Source organism: Trachemys scripta, chromosome 1 (genome assembly GCF_013100865.1).
Source record: "Trachemys scripta elegans isolate TJP31775 chromosome 1, CAS_Tse_1.0, whole genome shotgun sequence".
Lineage (NCBI taxonomy): Eukaryota > Metazoa > Chordata > Testudines > Emydidae > Trachemys > Trachemys scripta.
In genome coordinates this window covers 307,565,703-307,585,572 of record NC_048298.1, presented here as the reverse complement: position 1 = coordinate 307,585,572, position 19,870 = coordinate 307,565,703, and the positions used below count along the sequence as shown (strand labels likewise).

Here is a 19,870-nt window from a genome sequence, read left to right as displayed (position 1 = left end):
AGATTCAACAGGGACTGGTGTGATGAGCTGACTAACCGCATTTATCTAACATTAAACCTGGGCAAAACAATGGAAAATTGACATGGCATTCAATGGAAAGAATAGAACTAATTAAAGCCAGTCAATCTGGTTGATGAAAAACAGCTCAGATCACACACGTCATTTAATTATTGGTGAGATTATTGTGATACCTTTAACCACAGTTGTAAATCAGCTGTCTCTGCAAGAGTGAGGATCCTGCAGTCTTTGAACTGGCTTTTCTTTTCCCTTATGTATAAAAGTGTTCTGATCTTTGTGTGGATTTAATAAAGTCTAAATGCTATAAATAAAACATCTGAGGCTATGAAAAGCAGCTCAGGTGTATTACTATATCTATTCATCCTATAGAAGAGAGAGTAGGAAACTTCTCCCATAGCCAGGCTGCATCTACAGGGGGAGCCATGATTCCCTGGCTGCTGTACAGATATTCACAATAGCTCTCATCAAGGTAATGCAAGTATAAATAGCAGTGGAGTCTTGGTAGCACTTGTACATATGTACTTGGCCCAGTTCACCTGCTGCCACTGATACTGCTTGTGCTATGTTGCTTTTTATACTCGCAAAAATACATGCAGGTGAGCTGGGGAAATAATACCCCTTGTAGCATAATCACAGCCTGGAGGAGCAGTGTTCATTTTCCAGTGATACAGAGGAAGTCACACTGGAGCCATCTTTCATGGAAGGGAAGGAGAGAAGAAACCCCTTTGTCCATAGGGGTAGTCCATTGTTTGATTCATGTTAAGGGATATTTCCTACTTTTACTCAAGTTAAATTTGTAAATGTCAGCTAGTCTTAACACATTAAACAATGTAAAATAGTTTGTGATGTGAAAGTATGAAATGTTTATCAGAATGACAGCTCATTCAAAGCTGATGCTATCTGTAGTTTTGTCTTTTGCTGGAGCAGATTGCTAATATGATCAGAGTAACTATTTGCCTTTATTTTTAGTAGTTTCAGGTCACAAAATTCCATCACCATCTATTCATTTCCCTCCCCACAACATAAGTGGGAATAGCAACAAGTAGCAATTTTACTTTTAGTCTAACTTGCAATGAGCCTGTGACTAGAGTTGGTATTTTTATAAACTCCTTACAGTAAAAGGGTAAGGAAATTGCAAATTCCATGCTATGGAAACTTTCCCCTTTGGGACTACATTTACTTACCCCAACTCTTCAATATACTAAATATTGAAGCTCTCTGCATTTATCTAATTACCCCCTGAAACATTTTATATAATTTCCATAAGCCCAACCTAACCACTTAACTGTACACTGTGACACGGTCAACAGGCTGCAACCAGGAACTGTGAGACAGCTGTGTCCCTTTAACTCTCCAACCTGGACTCTCCACAATGCTTTGTCAGTGACAAGGAGAAAATCTCTCCAGGGATTATCACTCAGCCACCAGCATGCAGAGGCAAACCAATCTAAGCTGCATGAATGAACCATACCTAGGGAAACATTAGCAAAACTGCCCAAGCCTTACACCCCAATAATATACCATTTTACACTGCTCAAGACCTTCTCTTGAACAGTTCAAGCTTATTGCCACTTCATCCAAGGAAAGGGAACATGCAGCAGCCTTTGTAATCTGAGCAGATTCCCCCAGTACTTTTGACAAACTTGCTGGTAAGGGTAAAACAAGTTTACTGACTACAGAACATAGATTTTTTTACGTGGCACCTGTAAGTCAGAGAAAAACTAAACATTTTAAATGCTAAACTTCTACACTAAGACTACATCTACACTACAGACTTTACAGTGGTGCAGATGTGCCGCTGTAAAGTCTCCCCTGTAGCTGCTCTTTGCCAGCAGGCAAGAGCTCTCCTGTTGATATAATTAAACCACCCCCATTGAGCCATGTTTAGCTATGTCAGCCAGGGGTGTGTTTGTTTTCATACCCCTGACCAACAAAAGCGGTAGCGTAGACAAAGCCTAAGCAAGAGTTGAATCTGCTTTTCTCAACCCACTGGATGTTGCAGGTAGGTTGCAGATCTTAATACAGTCTGAGTTTCCTTCTCAGTCTGTCTTCCCAGGATTCTTGTTGCCTTTGCCATAAGTGGCGGAGGAGAGAGGTCATCTCATGATGTCATTGTCCCTTATTTTATACTCTTAGTCCATGTCCCTGGAAAGAAATTGGCCCAGGCATGCCTTGCTGAGTCAGAGTTGAACAATCCTAATTGTGTGGTTCTTCTGTAACTGTCTTATTGAATTGTAGATTTCTTGTTTACCATTCTGATCAATTGTAGTTTTAACACCCCCTTGGGTGTGGGTCACCACCCTCAGCCACTGGAGAGCTAGCAGTGGGCGAGTCCCAAACTCTCAACATATTTCAACCACAACCATACAGCAAAATCTCATAACTTCATACACCATAGTGATTCACACAGTTTGACAGAACAATGAGTTTCAGCAGATATGGTATCTTACATGGCATGCTTTTTATGAAAAATCATGATATACAAATGATGAATATGGGAGTTACAGGGTGCTACTTTGAGATATAGCATGTAACAACTTATTCCAGACTTTGTATATCAGCAAATGTCAAGTTTGCTGATTTTGCTGCAACTTCCATTAATTTTACCACACTTAATTCCCATCCTTTTCCTGATTATAAGAATTGATGGTGTCATTTAACTCAGTTATTTCTCTATCTTGGAGAAACACCATAAATGCAGTTCAGTCATATAATAAATTTAACCTGCCTTGGGTTATAGTGTCTACAAACTTGAAAACCCGGTTATCAATACTCTGAATAGAGGTCTACCAGAACTTTCCATGCTTATAGTCCCCACATCATAAATCAAGTTATAAATCAGTGTTTATTCAGCACCAATGTTTTATTTGAAAAAAAAAAATGGCTTTTTTTTGTGTGTGGAGGATGCTGATAGTGACAGACATGCTTCAGCTCTATCTCCTTCACACTGGGAGAACAGTATGTTTGTTGCTCAATGCTCTGCACAGTATTTCTCAGGGTGAAGATGAAGTTGACTTCATTGCTGCCTTTTTCCAACCTGCAAAACAATACATATTTTAAGTATAAACCTCTTCAGGTGAATGGTCACTATCTGGCTGCTCTCCACCATTTTACAAATAACTTATAATTTCCTCACTCTCCACCATCATTGCAGTACTATTTTAATTTGTAGCAGCTGTTCAGAAGCAAAACAGAATAGGTCTTAAGCATGATGATCATTTCTGCTCTGTGAATTGAGCTGCAGAGGATGCCGATCATTATTTTGAAGATACTATTTTCTCTACAAAGTCTTCCTTTAATTCACTTGCAGTAGTGGAAGGAAGTATCAAAACATTTCATTCCACCTTGAAAAATTAATTAGAACTGGCTTAGATTGGAGTATTGTCCCAGAGCAGTTTTCATACCAAGGGCCTTAAAAAGGATGATGAGGAAAAAAACCCAAACAGTGTAGTGAAGCACTGGGTAGGGGTTAATTTCACAGATTACAACAACACAGGAGGTTCTGCACACAAAAATAATGCAAAGGGAACTAGAGGAGATGCTGGTCTACATTTAATTGCATGGGCACAAATAGCCACATCACAAAATGCACCAACTGCCAGCCCTATCAGCAGTCTCAGAGGGACCAGGACTGAACAGACACAGAAGTTAATTACCTTCTCACCCCCCCAACCTGGTCCTTCTACTTCAGGTTTCAGGTGCATGGCATGCCCATTCTACCCCTAGAACGAGTACAGTTTTCTCCCCAACAGCCCCGGTAAGAGGTCATAGAAGGTTATTTCCCCCTTCCACAATGTACCACAGTTAACATCAAATCAATCTGTCATGACTAAGGCTGCACGTCTGTCATGGAGATTACGGATTCCGTGACTTCTGCAGCTGCCCGAGCTGGGCAGCACAACAGCTAGCAGCGGTTTGGATGTGAGGGAGGGGGTTAAGGGCTGGGACACAGGGTTGGGATGGCACTTACCTGGGGTGGGTCCCCGGCTCCCACCAGCATGTCCCTGCAACTTTTCCATGGAGGGACCAGGGGGCTCCGCGCACTGCCCACACCCACAGGCACCACCCCTGCAGCTCCCATTGGCAGCTGCGGAGCCGGTGCTTCTGGCAGGAGCAGCACACGACACGCCCCCTCCCCCCCCTAGGAGCTCCAGGGACATGTCAGTCGGAGCTGGGAAGGGAGCCTGCCAGCCCCATCAATCTCCCCCCACTCCAATCCCAGCACCCGCGGTGCCCCCAGCCTGCTTCCCTCCCCCCTCCCCCCAGAGCACCCACAGCCCCCCGGCCCAAGTTTTAGTCGAGGGTATACAGTAAAAGTCATGGGCAGGTCATGGGCCATGAATTTTTGTTTACTGACTGTGACCTGTCCATGACTTTATTAAAAATACCCATGACTAAAACGTAGCCTTAGTCATTTCACTATTACTATTTTCCAGGCATTTTCCCTCTCATTGAGTATCTCTCTTCAGATTCTTTTTTAACTTGCAACTCCTCAGGTTGAATCTCATTTCCTATTAAATTTCCCGTTTTTTAATAGGGCTGTCAAGCGATGAAAAAAATTAATCGTGATTAATCACGCTGTTAAACAACAATAGAATACCATTTATTTTAAATATTTTTGGATGTTTACTACATTTTCAAATATATTAATTTCAATTACAACACAGTGCTCACTTTATATTTATTTTTGATTACGATTGTTCTGCTTGATAACGATCCAAAGCAGTGCGGACTGATGCATGTTCATTTTCATCGTCTGAGTCAGATGCCACCAGCAGAAGGTTGATTTTCTTTTTTGGTGGTTTGGGTTCTGTAGTTTCTGCAGCAGAGTGCTGCTCTTTTAAGACATCTGAAAGCATGCTCCACACCTCGTCCCTCTCAGATTCTTGAACCTTGGGTCAAGTGCTGTAGCTATTTTTAGAAATCTCACTTCGGTACCGTCTTTATGTTTTGTCAAATCTGCTGTGAAAGGGTTCTTAAAACAAACGTGCTGGGTCATCACCCGAGACTGCTATAACATGGAATATATGCAGAATGCAGTTAAAACTGAGCAGGAGACATACAATTCTTCCCCCCAAGAAGAACAGTCACAAATTTAATTGACGCATTATTTTAATGAGCATCATCAGCATGGAAGCATGTCCATGGCGGCCAAACATGGAAGGGGCATACGAATGTTTAGCATACCTGGCATGTAAATATGTTGCCATGCCGACTACAAAAGTGCCATGCAAACATCTGTTCTCACTTTCAGGTGACGTAAATAAGGAACAGGCAGCAGTATCTCCCATCAATGTAAACAAACTTGTTTGTCTTAGCGATTAGCAGAATAAAAAAAAAAAAAAAAAAAAAAAGAGGACTGAGTGGACGTGTAGGCTCTAAAGTTTTACACAGTTTTATTTTTGAATGTAGTTATGTAACGAAAAAAAAAATCTGCATTTGTAAGTTACACTTTCATGATAAAGATATTGCACTTCAGTACTTGTAAGAGGTGAACTGAAAAATACTATTTCTTTTGTTTATCGTTTTTACAGTGCATATATTTGTAATAAAAAATAATAATATAAAGCAAGCACTCTGCACTTTGTATTCTGTGTTGTAGTTGAAATCAATACTGAAAATGTAGAAAAACATCCAAAAATATTTAATAAATTTCAATTGGTATTCTATTAAGTGCGATTAATTGTGATTCATTTTTGTAATTAATCCGGTGAGTTAACTGTGATTAATTGACAGCCCTATTTTTTACCCAGTGAATTAGGAGTTTATGAAAGATTATGCATATACAGTCCTGAAAACTGAAGTTCTCTCCCTAGGAGTGATAGGGGCACATGGGAAAGCGGCAACTCCACAGGAGTGGTAGGAATAGGAGACTCAAGCTTATAGGGGGAAATAAGCAGTATCAAAAGTCCTAATTTTCATTCCCAAAACAGAATAATTCTAGGATTCCATATGCGATTTTCCAATGCTTATATTCATTCATATACTTCGTGAATCAAATTTTCCAGCATGTTAGCTTGATTGTACAGGTTGTGGTGGGGTGCCTCAGTGTTCCTCAAAAACACCACCCTGGCTCTCACCCTATCCATTGCCCTAGAATTCTTCTCTTGTCCCTTTTTTTCCTTCTTGACATCTCCCTTCAGCTTCCCTTCCCTTTACAAATCCCATCCCAACAGAATCAGCAGTTAGAAATGGAGGGACCTGTTAGATCCATTCTCTGGCAATGCAACTTTCCCCAAGTTTTACTTTTTCTCATCCACACCTCTTTTGTCCATAACCTTAATATACTGGCTTTAAAATCCCTGATCAGCCTCACCCTTTAATCTTATGTATTCCACTGCACCCCATATTCATGGTGCACTAGGCTATTCTTAATTCTCCTCTCCCTATCTACTTACTGAGGATGGCAAAACCACTGGGAAGGCTCTCTCACTCCACAGTGACAGGCAGAGTATAAAAACATAGATAGAGAAATAATTATCTATCTGAACTCATCCTGACTGATCATTTCAACCTTTGCAAATTTTGCTTAAGATTTCTTAAGTAATGAAACATCAAACATCACTGTATCCAAGCAATCACAATGATCTCATCTCCATAATGTATTTTTTTTTTGTAAAAATCTGGAATATTTTGTTCTATTTTTATGGGAGATGCCATAACAGATAAAACTCCAGTTATCTTTCAACATATATGTGAATCAAACATTTGTTTGTTGAGTATCTTCAGAGATTAGACACATTTTAGAATGGATGAAATTTTCATCGAATCTATTTTAGGCCTTGTTTATATCACAAGTTGCAGCTGTTTAACTATACTGATCTTAAAAAAACGGACTTTCAGTTAAAGCAGTGCAAGCCTGCATGCTCTAAACCTGGTTTAGACTGATTTAGTTTAATGAATTGATTTATGCTAAATTGAGGTGTCCACATAGGAGTTTGGACCACTTTAAATTAATTTAAAAAACACACCTTTAGTTAAACTGGTGCAACCTGTAATATACACAAAGCTTCAGTTTTAGACCAAGTGGGAGAACTTGGTGCCACAACATGTATTTACACATTGTGCGTTCCACAACACTAGTCTTATATATGTCCTGTATATGTATTAGATCAACATACTGTTACTCAAGCCCTCTCCTCACAGAGGAAGCAAAAGGGAAACACAAATTCAACAAAATATTAAAAGACTAAGTCTGTTAACATAATGGTTGATAGAAATGGTAAGTGTTAAAAGATATAGTAATTGTTACCTGAAGATAAGATTCAAAGGTATTGGTGGAAGTGTGTGAACAAATTACTTCATCAAATTAAATGCAAAAACAAAAAAACCCAACGGTCTCATAACTGGCAGTAATTACTAAATAAAAAGTCAAAAGTGCAAATACATACCTGAAAGTAAAAAAAAAAAAAAAAAAAAAAAAAATGGCTTCAGGATCTTGACCTTCTGTACTCTTAGACAGAGCAGAACTTTTTTTTTTAAACCGATCTTCATCTGCATTTTAGCATTTTAATTTTAACCTAGAAAAAAAAAAATGTAGTTATCGTCAATTAAATATCTGTGGAATTTTAAGCAAAATAAAACAATTACCTACATGGTAATGGGCCCCATATTGTTCAAAGTACAGTAATTCTTCCCTTCCCTAACATATGAACTTTTAAAAGGTAGAATTATTGTAGGACACAACTTGTGACCAAAATTGAAATTACCTCCTCACAAATTCATTTTCATCTCTAACCATTCTTATATTACCATTGCCTCCACTATAAGCAGTTTTCCCTACTCTTAATTACTAAGATCTTTAAAATCTGTTCTTGTACCAGTCAGCCAACAGCCAGTTGGTGTTTCAGTCATTATGAGTTCCTTTGTCATTATATTGCTATGAACATTTCAGCTCCAAGTGCAGTTCTACTATGAAAAATGTGTATGACATTAGTTCCCTTTGTTCACTCAAACACACTGAAGGATTTGAGAATAAAACTAGGTTCTTTCCTTCTCATGTTACCACTAGCAGAAGATTCTGCCAAAGCAAGCCCTCAGTAATATCTGTGCAATCCCAGTGCCTTCAGTGGAATTTCACAAGTGTATTGCAATGTTGTACATAATTCTGCTGCTAGTGTGCAAGCAGGAATAGAATTCAGCTCCCTCCCCTCTAGCTCCACAGAATGAATATAACTAGCAGATATACAAAGCAGTAAACATTATCTAAAATCAGCAGATTTCTCTGAATTACGAACAGGAAGCAAATCTGTGGCATAAGGAACCACCATATTTTTTGCAACATTTCAGAGCAGAATCATATTTTAATATATTTAAATATGATACATTTAATCCATGTAGATCTTTAATATTAAACTGTAAAGACTAATATTCAAAGTTTAAGACATTTGTGGTTTAAAATTCTTTAGAAAAATATATATTCAACTTAAATACAAGATTTGCTCATTTTAAATATAAATGCAGCCACAACTTTAAAGAGCAATTCATAATACAAGTTAGTACTTTTAACAGAAATAAAATTATAATTAATATTTTATAATGAATGTTACCATAAAGCACAAAAGAGTCAAAGTAATTAGTTATTTTAAAAACTAACAGGGTATACATCTCAAAGTCTGGGTGCCCCTAAGAACACTAAACATTCAGAATCATCAAAAATTCAGACCGTTTAAATCAGCGGTCGCCAACATTCGGCACGCGGCTTGCCAAGGTAAGCACCCTGGCGGGCCGGGCCAGTTTTATTTACCTGCTGATGCGGCAGGTTCAGCCGATCGCGGCCCCGGGCCAATGGGGGCGGCGAGAAGCCGCGGCCAGCACATTGCTTGCCCATGCCACTTCTCGCCACCCCCATTGGCCTGGGACGGCGAAATGCGGCCAGTGGGGGCTGCGATTGGCCGAACCTGCCGTGTCAGCAGGTAAATAAAACTGGGCCGGCCCACCAGGGTGCTTACCCTGGTGAGCGGCGTGCCGAACATTGCCGACCCCTAGTTTAAATCCACCCCCCCCCAACAAATCAATCTGGCCCCAAAACTTAATTAGAAAAAAAAAAAGAGCCCCTTTTAACCCTCATCTTCTTTCTTTATTTCTGCATGATCTAGACTGATCCTCAACTAGCTAGTCTTCATTCACATCCCATTCTCCATAGACATCTGGCCATCCATTCCACTACACCAGTGAAACTAGCCATAATGTAATTATTCAGCTGGGTATCCTCTGCCTACTGCAGACACTATAGCCCATATAGTCTTACTAGCACTTCTAAAGGGCTCATACTACAAAGAACTACCACTACTATCTAGCAGCACTATCTCATGATCAAGTGTATCAAAAGTAGACTATATACATACATCTCTCTAATAAAATCAGCCTGGGCATGCCTTCAATACTCTACCCACAAGAACACCAACTAACAACACTAGTGCAGTTTCTATCCCACATCCAGGTCTAAACCCAGACTGATCAGGGTTATGCCAAATAAATCTGTTAGTTTTTAAGGTGCCACCAGACTCCTTGTGGTTTTTGTGGATACAGACTAACACAGCTACTCCTCCGATATTGGAAATATTGCCATTCTGCTTCACTGCCACCTTCTGTAAACTTTTTCATACATGGGAGATTCAACTGCATCCTGGATGAGATTATCAAGGTCAAAATTTGATTTCCTTTCTATGTAGCTGTCCCAACTCCATCCTCAGATAAGGAGGAATTGACAATCTCCATTAACAAAGTACCCATTTCTCACAACTGACTTTTATCAGACAGAGGGGACAATGGTGCAATAAGCTGGTGCCCCAACATTTCCAGGTGTTTAGTGAGTAACACTGGTCAAAACTCAATCAAGCAGAGAGGACTTGGCTTTTGAATACTAAGACACTGCTCTGCACCCTCAGATATGTCAAGTTCCATGTGAAATCCCAGGTTTTTTTTTTTAATTTGCAATGTAACCAGAAAAATCCTTGCTAAGAAAAACTCAACTGGTCCCAGATGAAGACAGCTCACAATTACCAAACTATCCACTGCTGCTGTAGAATTTGGCTGAGAGAGACTTTGCAGTGTTGCCCTGGATTTGAGGGGTCTGTGGACCCCAGAATGTGATTACTAATTGCAACCATATTATGCACATTCACCCACGATGAATTAATAAAATAGAACCCACCCAGCATTGGAATAAGCAGGCTTTTGAAGGCAAGGTCAAATGCTAGCTGTATGCTGGCAGGTTCTGCTAATCAGAATTGGGGAGAGGGTTAGAGAGGGGAGGAGAGAAGGGAGAAAAGTTATTAAAACTGAGACTGAAATAAAATAAGTGGACAAAACCCCTTAAATCTGGGCACCTTCAATATAAGTTTATTATGACTAAGATTGTTAGAAATCTTTGTAGATACATAGGTTTCTGAAAAGTGATGACCCAGTAGAGGTCACTATGACCTATGTGTTTTGTAAAAATTAGTTATAAAAAATTAGCTAATGTAGTGTATTTTAGAGCAGTCCTCTGGAGCTGTCTGAGGAGAGACTTTTTTTCTGACACCTTTACTCCCTGAGGTGGAAGCGAATGGCCATCATGGACCTGCTGTTAATTACTCAATATTGTACCAGAATTTAGGTAAATATTTGGGCTGTTCTAAACCTATTGCTTATGTCTGTGTGTGCTTAAATCTAATAAACTGCAGTTTTAGACAAGAGCACACTTGTATCAATTACCATCAGACGGAATGGCTGCATTCCCACTGATTTATTCCTGACATCACCTGAAGTGAAACAGCGAAGCTACCACTGCTGTGGGTTCTGAAAACCTCAGACAACAGATCTATAGTTAAAGCAAAGGAACTCTCGCCTGCACAGCCATGGATTAAGTGTTTTCAAATTATTTATATCATATGTGGCTGGTCTCCACTCAGGACTTCCAGTACTGACACTGTCTGTGCTCCCTCATTTCATCCACTGCGAGCTATCTGAAAACCAGGATGACATGTAAGGACAAAACTATAGGAGAAGGCATTTAGGAGCCTTCTATCACTAGTCATGGAGAAAATATCTCCCATCAAAGACCTTCAAGTATGCCCATTGTCTGTACAACACATGCCCACAGAGCCCATGAATCCTATCCAGTTTCATTGATCTCCTTGAATGGACCATCAAATCATTTCCCTTCCCCGCAGTGGAATAAAGGAGAACCCCAACCTCAAACCACAGGAGGTAATGACTGTCCCATAAGGACATAAATGTTACATCTCCAACCTCCAAACATTAGTTATATTGCTATACATATAGAGCCAAAAACTATGTGGGATAATTTCCATAACTGTCTCAAACTCCTTGATCCATCTAGATGAACTGTCATTTGGACAGATACTGAAGTCTCTGAGCATCATCACTATTCACCATCACTTCCAACACCATTTTAGTGAGGTACCTAAAATTCAGCTAAGGAATAATGGGGTGCAGTAGGGAAATCTATACACCAACTTTAAGACAAAGCTCCTTGTGAGCCATCATTTGATGTTTCCATGTCTATACTTAGCAAAGCTAATAAAACAGAGATTATGCATTTTAGCCTGTAACTATGATTTTCTTTTTGCTATTACCTGCCTGATCTTCCCACTACCCACCACCACAAAGCCTGAGGAACCCAAAGCCTGCAGAGAGTTCTCCTCAACTTCCTATCAGATTCTCAGTGCACGATAGCATTATTACACTTACTTAGCCACCTAGAAGTAGTTATTGAAGGAACAAAGCTGCTGGAACTAGGCTCCCACATTTCCTGGGCAAGTTTCAAAAGACCATTTCAACACTTGCCCAGTACACACCTCCGATCCTGTTCATCAACCTCCGCATCTCATTTAATCTTTAAAACCTCTCTCTCCATCTGGAAACAACCAAACAAATCCCTCCAGCATTCCACCTAACCAAATCTTAGTCCTTTTCCATAAACCTCCTTAATCTTAAGGATATCACACCCAGGATATATGTATCCTATTCAAATTAGTAGTAGACCCTTATTCTGGATTCTCATAATCAGCCATTTTTGTTTCACTTTCAAATGCACAGTTGAAATAATTTCCCCTTCCATTGTAGATGTTTACATTCAGATATTATTTTAAAATCCTCCAAAATACATTAAATGCTGCAGGATCAGAATAAAGAGCTGTCAGAAGTACCTGTCACATATATCTGATACATGAAAGGGTCTGGATGTGATTTAAAAAAGAAATGCTATGTATCTCAGCACAGGTTCAACTGGCCACAAGGTCAAGTTATGGAGGCCAGTGATGCTGGTGAAGGCTGGCTGAAGCATGAGGGGTTCAGACATAGGTGATAGGAAAGGAGGAGGAAGGGTGAAAGGTCTAAGACACAATGACAAGTAACTTTCCCAATATGAACCAGACTCCAAAAGACGCCGTAGCAAACCTCCAAATTTTACTACCCTCCCAGCTTCAAAAACTATCCTGTACACTCATTACAAGCAATGCAATCTTCACAACTTCCACATTCTCATGTATCACACTAACAGATAAGAGCCCTCAATCTGCCTTCCTCCATAATAGCCAATCTCCATCTGAGGCCCCAGGTAATAGTTCACCTACTATATATGGGCCAATGTTGGTCAGTCCTGCTTTAGAACTGTTCTCTTTGGCCAAAAGTGAGGCTAGCTAAAACTGGATTAACCACAAGGGCAAAATAAATAGGTAGGTATCATCCTTGTAACCATAGCAAACCAACAGAGAGTCCTGTGGCGCCTTTAAGACTAACAGATGTATTGGAGCATAAGCTTTCGTGGGTGAATGCCCACTTCGTCGGATTTCCTCTCATAGCAAATCAGTGTCAGTGGCTTTCAGCAATCTGAATCCCAATAAACAAATTTGTAATAAGTGATGTTTTAAAGAGTGCTTTTTTCCATCATTAAATTGATTACACAAAATGTTTTTAATTAAAAAGCATGTATAATATTGAAACAGAATTGTCTCAGTTGGTGAGAGCACAGGGATATTACAATACTAGTGATCCCTACACTTTAATAGCCATACAGTTTAATAACTATGATTATATCCCTTTGTGCTCTGACTGGCTACTCTCATCAGAACCAAATCCCCATAATAAACTATGCCTCTCAACTCTGGCCCCTCCCTGTCACTCTAACCTAAACTGTGGGGTAGAATTTAATTAAAAAGTAATTACTCTTTGTTAGTGAGGACTGGATGGAGTATTCCGATGGCAACAGCTGAGCTCAGAGATTTATAATAGCTAGATGGAGTGCACAGATGAGGAAAGATCACTTTTCGGTATAATAACTGGAAGTTTCATCATGTTAATTAAGCTAAAGAGGTTTGTTTTTGGTTTTTAATACCAGGATGTGGTTACTTACTCAATAAGCAGTAATACTTAAATATTATTTAAACACTTATGAAGTTGACAGCACGAAAAATATGCTCTATGTCAAGAGAGTAGAATGAATGTAAGATCTAAACACTCTTGACTCTTTGCAAGCATACTACTGCGGCAAAATATTACTTCCTTCTAAGGCTCAGGGAGGTATGGTGTTATTCTCTTCAGTAATCTAATGAAAGCATTAGCTCTTTCAGTGCATGAGTTGCACATAACTTACAAATATTGGTATGTTTAGTTTAATTAAGAACTTCTTTAAAATATATTATTTCCTTAAAAATTAATACACAATTTTGGTATGACTCTCTTAGTTAAAATCCCAAACACACAGCAGAAGTCTATCTGTGATTTTATACCACACTCATCACTTACAGCCAAGCACCTTCTGAATCTTGTATTTCTATTTTAACATTGTACTTTGCCCTCATTCTCCCTGGACATAATTCCTTACACAGCTTCATTAAATTGGTTGAGTGAACAGGTCGAGGTTACTTCCTACTTTTTTCGTAACATAAATGACAATGTTAATTGTAATCTTTATATCTGGTCTCCCCTTCCATCCTGACCCACCTCTTTACTGTGTGTCTACATAAAATTTACCTAAAGATACAGAACTGCAGAGTAAATAGACTTCCATTGAAGTGGGCCATATGGCACTTTGACTTAGCCAGCAGGAAAAACAATCACTTTATGATACCCATTATCCACCACACAGAAAAGAAGAACTCCATTTTTGAGATGCACCCAGGACATGTACTTCTTTGTGATTATGTATTTGGGGAAACAGATGTTATCCAAAAGAAACCTTCAGCCAGATATTCCGCACAGCTGTGTTCGTATTTGCTTTGTCCATTTGATTTCCTAGCAAAAGGTGACAGAGAACAACGCTGGTTGCTGAAGTATCAATAAAAAAATACGATACACATTTTAAAAATTGTCAACCATTGACTGTTTCCCTTAGCTTTCTATCACTTTCATTTAAGTATTTCTTATTCATTCAGGGCTGAATCCTGCTCAACTTAAACATGAGTATAGACCCTACTGAAACCAACTGGTGCATTACTGTCAATAAAACAAGCATAATTTGTTCCTTAAGAACCACAAATGTATCTCAACAGGCAGCTGAGAGAAGACGGGATATCTGAAGGAATAATTAAAACAATTACACAGTACAGACCAAAATTAAACTGTTGTATATACCAAGGGTAAATACTGGGTCAACTGATGCCAAAGAAGGCATTTTTATTGGCAGAGAAGGGCTTATGAGTTGAAAAGACATTTTCCATCTGTTTTACAGTTTTCAGTTTACAGATTAGGAGATATCTGCAAAATTATCAATCTTGAAAGGAATGAGGAAATGTAAATATAGTACTATTTTCTTTCTAGGGGAACTTTTAATCATAAGGAAAAATGGTGGGAGATTTAATAGTGTTAAAGCAAATATCAGTGGGGATAAAAGACAGCATGCTCAAGGGAAAGATTTCATTCTCTATATTTAGTCTTTTATTAGATCATATTTTATTCATGCCAGGATTTAAAGCAATTACTTTCTGAAGGATATTTGGACTTATTTGAAAATATTTATGAAACCTGAAACGCAGCTGTAGAGCTTTACGCAACGTAATTCAACTGAAATGTAAATCTGAAGATAGAATGGAATTTACAGCACTCTGTACATTTTTGGACATTAAAAATAATAATTCTTGAAAAGTCCCACAATTTATTTACTTGTAGTCAGGTGTTTCTAGATGTCAGACCATGCATCTTACAATTGTTAGCAAAAACTACTTTGCCTAAATTTAGAGCCTGATCTAAAGCCCACTGAAGTCAATGCAAAGCCTCCCAATGTATTCAATGGGCTTTGGATCTGACCAGCAAAAATAAACTGTTAAAAAAACTGACTTTTATAGATCAGTGAAAAAGCAAAGACAATGCAGTTTGTATCACGAAGATTTCCATTTGCCATGTGATGTGTAATGAAGATGTGATACAAGACATAATATTTATAAAACGCTTTATGGATTTTAAGTTGTAGAATCATAAAATATCATGGTTGGAAGGGACCTCAGGCTGTCATCTAGTCCAACCCCCTGTTCAAAGGGGGACCAATCCCCAGACAGATTTTTACCCCAGTTCCCTAAATGGCCCCCTCAAGGATTGAATTGATAATCCTGGGTTTAGGAGGCCAATGCTCAAACCACTGAGCTATCCCTCCCCTAAAAACATATATAAATATAACAAATGGTATATTTTAAAATAAATGTATATGAAACAACTGGTCTTAAATGGGTACATTTTGAATCTGGGTCTACTAGATCTTAAGATTGGCAGAAATGAGTCTGAATTGTTGGTTTATTCTGCTGAGTCAATGAAATTTGTGGTCAGACTGTTGATTTAAAATATGTATCAGTGGAATACTTTGATGCATCACCAAGTGATTTTTGTAAGAATTCATTACAAATATCTGCTGGAATTATTAGAAAACAGCAGTGTGTATTTACAATAGTTCTTTATACACTTTACATATGAACAAGGGGACTTTGATACAATTTCCACACTATCAATGTGAGATAATGGTATCTTGAAAGGAATAAGGAGGCTTTCTCCATTCAAAAAGGTCACACACAGTGATTAATACCAATCAATCTTACACTTAACTGCTAAGTATACACAAGCATATCATTATATTTTATATTATTATTAGATAGCTATGAAATACAAAGTTGCTCAAAGAGGGAGACTGAGAATATACAACCTTCTCCCCAACATGTTAATCTCTCACTTGCAAACATTCTGAGGTGTAGCTGTGACATAATTAGATTCAAATGAAAAATAAATCATTAAATTTTAGAACGAAAAGGACCTAAAGTCAGTGCAACCAATCATGGTCTTAAAATTGTGCTTATAAACTTAAGGAATTTTTTAAAAATTATGTTCCAACAGTATTTTGAATGATAGATTTTTCCAGTTACAGAAACATATATTAAAGTGTGATCTACAAACAGAACTTGCACTGATTTACCTAAAGTCTATTTTGAAATAGATTTAGTTAAACTAGCACAAACATGGATCTACTTAAATTATTATTTGTATTATCGTAGTTCCTAGAAGCCCTAGTCATGGCTAGGCCTCCACTGGTAGGCACTGTACAAACAGCAAACTTGACCTACAACTGATTTCTACATTATAATTTAAAACAATCCCTTATCAAATTAAACTATATTGATATAAGCTACTCGGCAAACAGATTTAAGTCATTCCATGAAAAGTTTTGTACCAGTTTACATGAATTTTAAAATTGATTTTAGTTAAACTAGTGCAAGATTTGTATGTAGACCAAGTTTAGGAGAAGGTTTACTTGTATTTACACTTTAGTAACACTATGTAAAAAATTACAAAACAAGCACAAATTTTCCAGCATACAAAAAGTATTTAAGTGTAGCTGAACCCTGGATATCTTAATTGCTAAGAGGACATATTTGAATTTCAGCAAACTATAAAATTTGGGAAAACAAAATTATAGTTCAGGATATATTTCTGAATTTTGCATAATCTGAATTACCGATAATCTGAGTTTATCCGTATTTCATAAATCAGATCAGCATTTCAAAGTAAGCAATCTTTAAGTTATTTAAATGCATTACTTATGTTAAAGTATTAAAATAATTTTCAGAATATTTTAATATTGCTGCTTTATACACAAACTCAAGGCTTCCCATTCCCTCCTGTGTATTTTTTCTTACCTGTCATTTTGCAGCAGGTACCAAGTAAGGGCAGTGTTCTAACATCCTCTTCCAAAATAATGACAGCAGATTTGAAAAGTCTTTGTAGGGCTACAACTTCTTAAACCAGGACATGAATGTTTTAGGGGAAGGGCCATGTTGCATGTCTTTGTAAAGATCAACAAATTTCAAGAAGTTTTATTCAAAGAACCCCCATCTTTTAAATCCTTAATTTAAAATTATAACACTGAGAATACATACATATATGCATGAAAAGGAGAACAGGTAGGAAACACATTTAGCAGCAGGCATATAATAATTTATGCCAATTCACATAGGTCAAAAAATTAGACCAAATTTTATTTTATCTCAGTTGATCTATATTTTGAAAGAAATTATTTCCATTGCAGTGAAGTCCTGTACTCCCGTCACTGCTTCACTAGCGTATGCAGTCTCTTCCATTTCGTAAGAATTCATTTCTTTATCACGATATAAGCACACAATAACTATTTAAAGCTTCTACTATAATCTTGAAAGAAAAAAATTCTAAATTTGATCTGAAACAAGAAACTAAGCCAGTATTTAAAGATAGCCACAGAAAATACACAAGCATCTTTAATAAATGGCAGCGTATGCCACAAATGCTTTACATCTTATAGGTCCATCTAGATGTAAATATATATATGAAATATGTGTTTCAAATAAACAGTCAAAATACATATTTTGTTGGGATGGAGGCATATATGTGTTTCTGTTAAGACTTCTCAGGGGACAAAAACCTGCACTAGTACAAAATCTGGGACAACTGATATTCAGCCTTGGACCATCATCTAAACAGCACTACTAAAAGCAAGGAACAAGTGATAAAGTTAAGTCTGGATATCTTCTGAAATATTAGGGCTAGAATTTAAGGACCCACGTAACATTAGAAAGAAGCAGTTGGCTCTCAGGTTTACTATTATGCTACATCCATTTACAGCCTGGCAAGTTGTGAGCTATCAGAGTAACATCACAACAGTTTATCATCTTGCTTTTTTTTCCTATACGAATTCTGATAGAATTGCCACTATCTTTAGAACCAGAAATCAATGTTCAAACTATTTTAGAAATATTTTTAAAATAGGTGTAAACTGTTAACTATAAATTAGGAATAACTTTTGAAATCCATTTTTAAAAATCTGACCCTTAGTCTTTAGTTTCTAGAGTTTGAGACATAATCACTAATATCAAGTCATAATTGAGGATTGAAAAGCACACTGATAGCAATAAAGTGAATTTAAGTTCTGATAATAGTAAAGTAGTAATATTAGTAACATTATTATGCATCTCAATGCATTTTGCAGACATGAATTAAGACGTTTGATGACTTTCTAAAAGATACACTCTAGTTCAAGCACAAATTACTGGGGTCGATGCAAGAATTACTTGATAAAATTCTAGAGCCATAATGGGCCATTCTCACCGTAAAAGCGATCAGTCTATGAAAAAAAGGCTCAACGCAGCAATGTTGTACGTTTTACCCCATTTTACAGCTGGCAAAAGCGGAAGCAAAAGGACTGATTTGCCCAAGATTAACCAGCAAGTCAGTGGCAGAACTGGGAACAGAAGTCTCTTGACTCCCAGTCTGATGCCATTAACCACAAAATCATCCTTCAACCAACAGCAACTTACCATGCCTACATATGCCTTGGCAGACCAAGTCAAGTGCTTTCATGGCAAAAACAACCTTCCCCAGCACTAGCCCTGGATGTATGGTCAGAAAGAGGCAAAAATACCTGATTTCCCCTCTTACCACCCTATCAACCCAATTGCAGATTATCTGATACCAGTTTCAAGATTAAACTATTATTTATAAAACTGTTACCCAGACTGAAATATTTCAAGCAAAAGGTACAGAACTGCTGTAAGCATTATTTGGTACTGGATATAGCACTCAACAAAATTTCACTTTCAAAATATTAGAAGGTCTCAATGTAACGCTCAAGTATTAGTGCATCAAATCAATTATATAGCTCGCGCCTGTATCAGCCACACAGCAGAGGAAGGAGGGAGAGGTTACTCATTGTGAGCAGTAACTGGAGTTCTTTGAGGTATGTCCCCTTGTTGGCGCTCCACTTCAGGTGTGCTTGTACTGTGCACCTTTGATCAGAGATTTCTGGTAGCAGTGCCCATTCAGCCTGCACGTGTACCCCACACATTCCTGTGCCAAGATTCTATGGGCCTGAACAGGTAAGCCACCCTCAGTTCCTTCTCCACCATGAAGACCCATAACAAAAGACTCCGAAACAGAGGGGAAGGACGGCAGGTAGTGCAGCACCAAAGGGGGACACATCTCAAACTCCAGTTATTGCACCAGGTGAGAAAGTGTCCAAGATTTTTACCTAAGGTGTCCTCAGAATTTCTCCTTCGAGTAGTGTCCCTGTGGGTTCTCCACTTGAGGTGATTTGTGAGCAACACCCCCATTAAGGAGGTGGCAGGTTCAGAGCAGAGTCCAACACAAAGAGAGAACTGCATTGTGGGATAGCTCAATGGTTTGAGCATTGGCCTGCTAAACCCAGGGTTGTGAGCCCAATCCTTGAGGGGCCATTTAGGGATCTGGGGCAAAAATCTGTCTGGGGATTGGTCCTGCTTTGAGCAGGGGGTTGGACTAGATGACCTCCTGAGGTCCCTTCCAATCCTGATATTCTATGCCTACAGCAGCATCTGATCTTGCTGCAGGTACCAAAGCATAATGATTAGACAAAATATGA

At 38.3% G+C, this 19,870-nt stretch overlaps 1 protein-coding gene across 1 annotated transcript in view; it reads right to left on the bottom strand.

The window, feature by feature from the left end:
* Positions 1-7,398: 7,398 nt before the first annotated feature.
* Positions 7,399-19,870, bottom strand: part of PSPC1 (paraspeckle component 1) — an 88,151-nt gene continuing 75,679 nt past the window's right edge. The window contains exon 7 of the mRNA XM_034758803.1: positions 7,399-7,538. Within this exon, the coding sequence (XP_034614694.1) occupies positions 7,509-7,538 (30 nt within the window). The 3' untranslated portion in view covers positions 7,399-7,508. The remainder of the gene's footprint in view (positions 7,539-19,870) is intronic.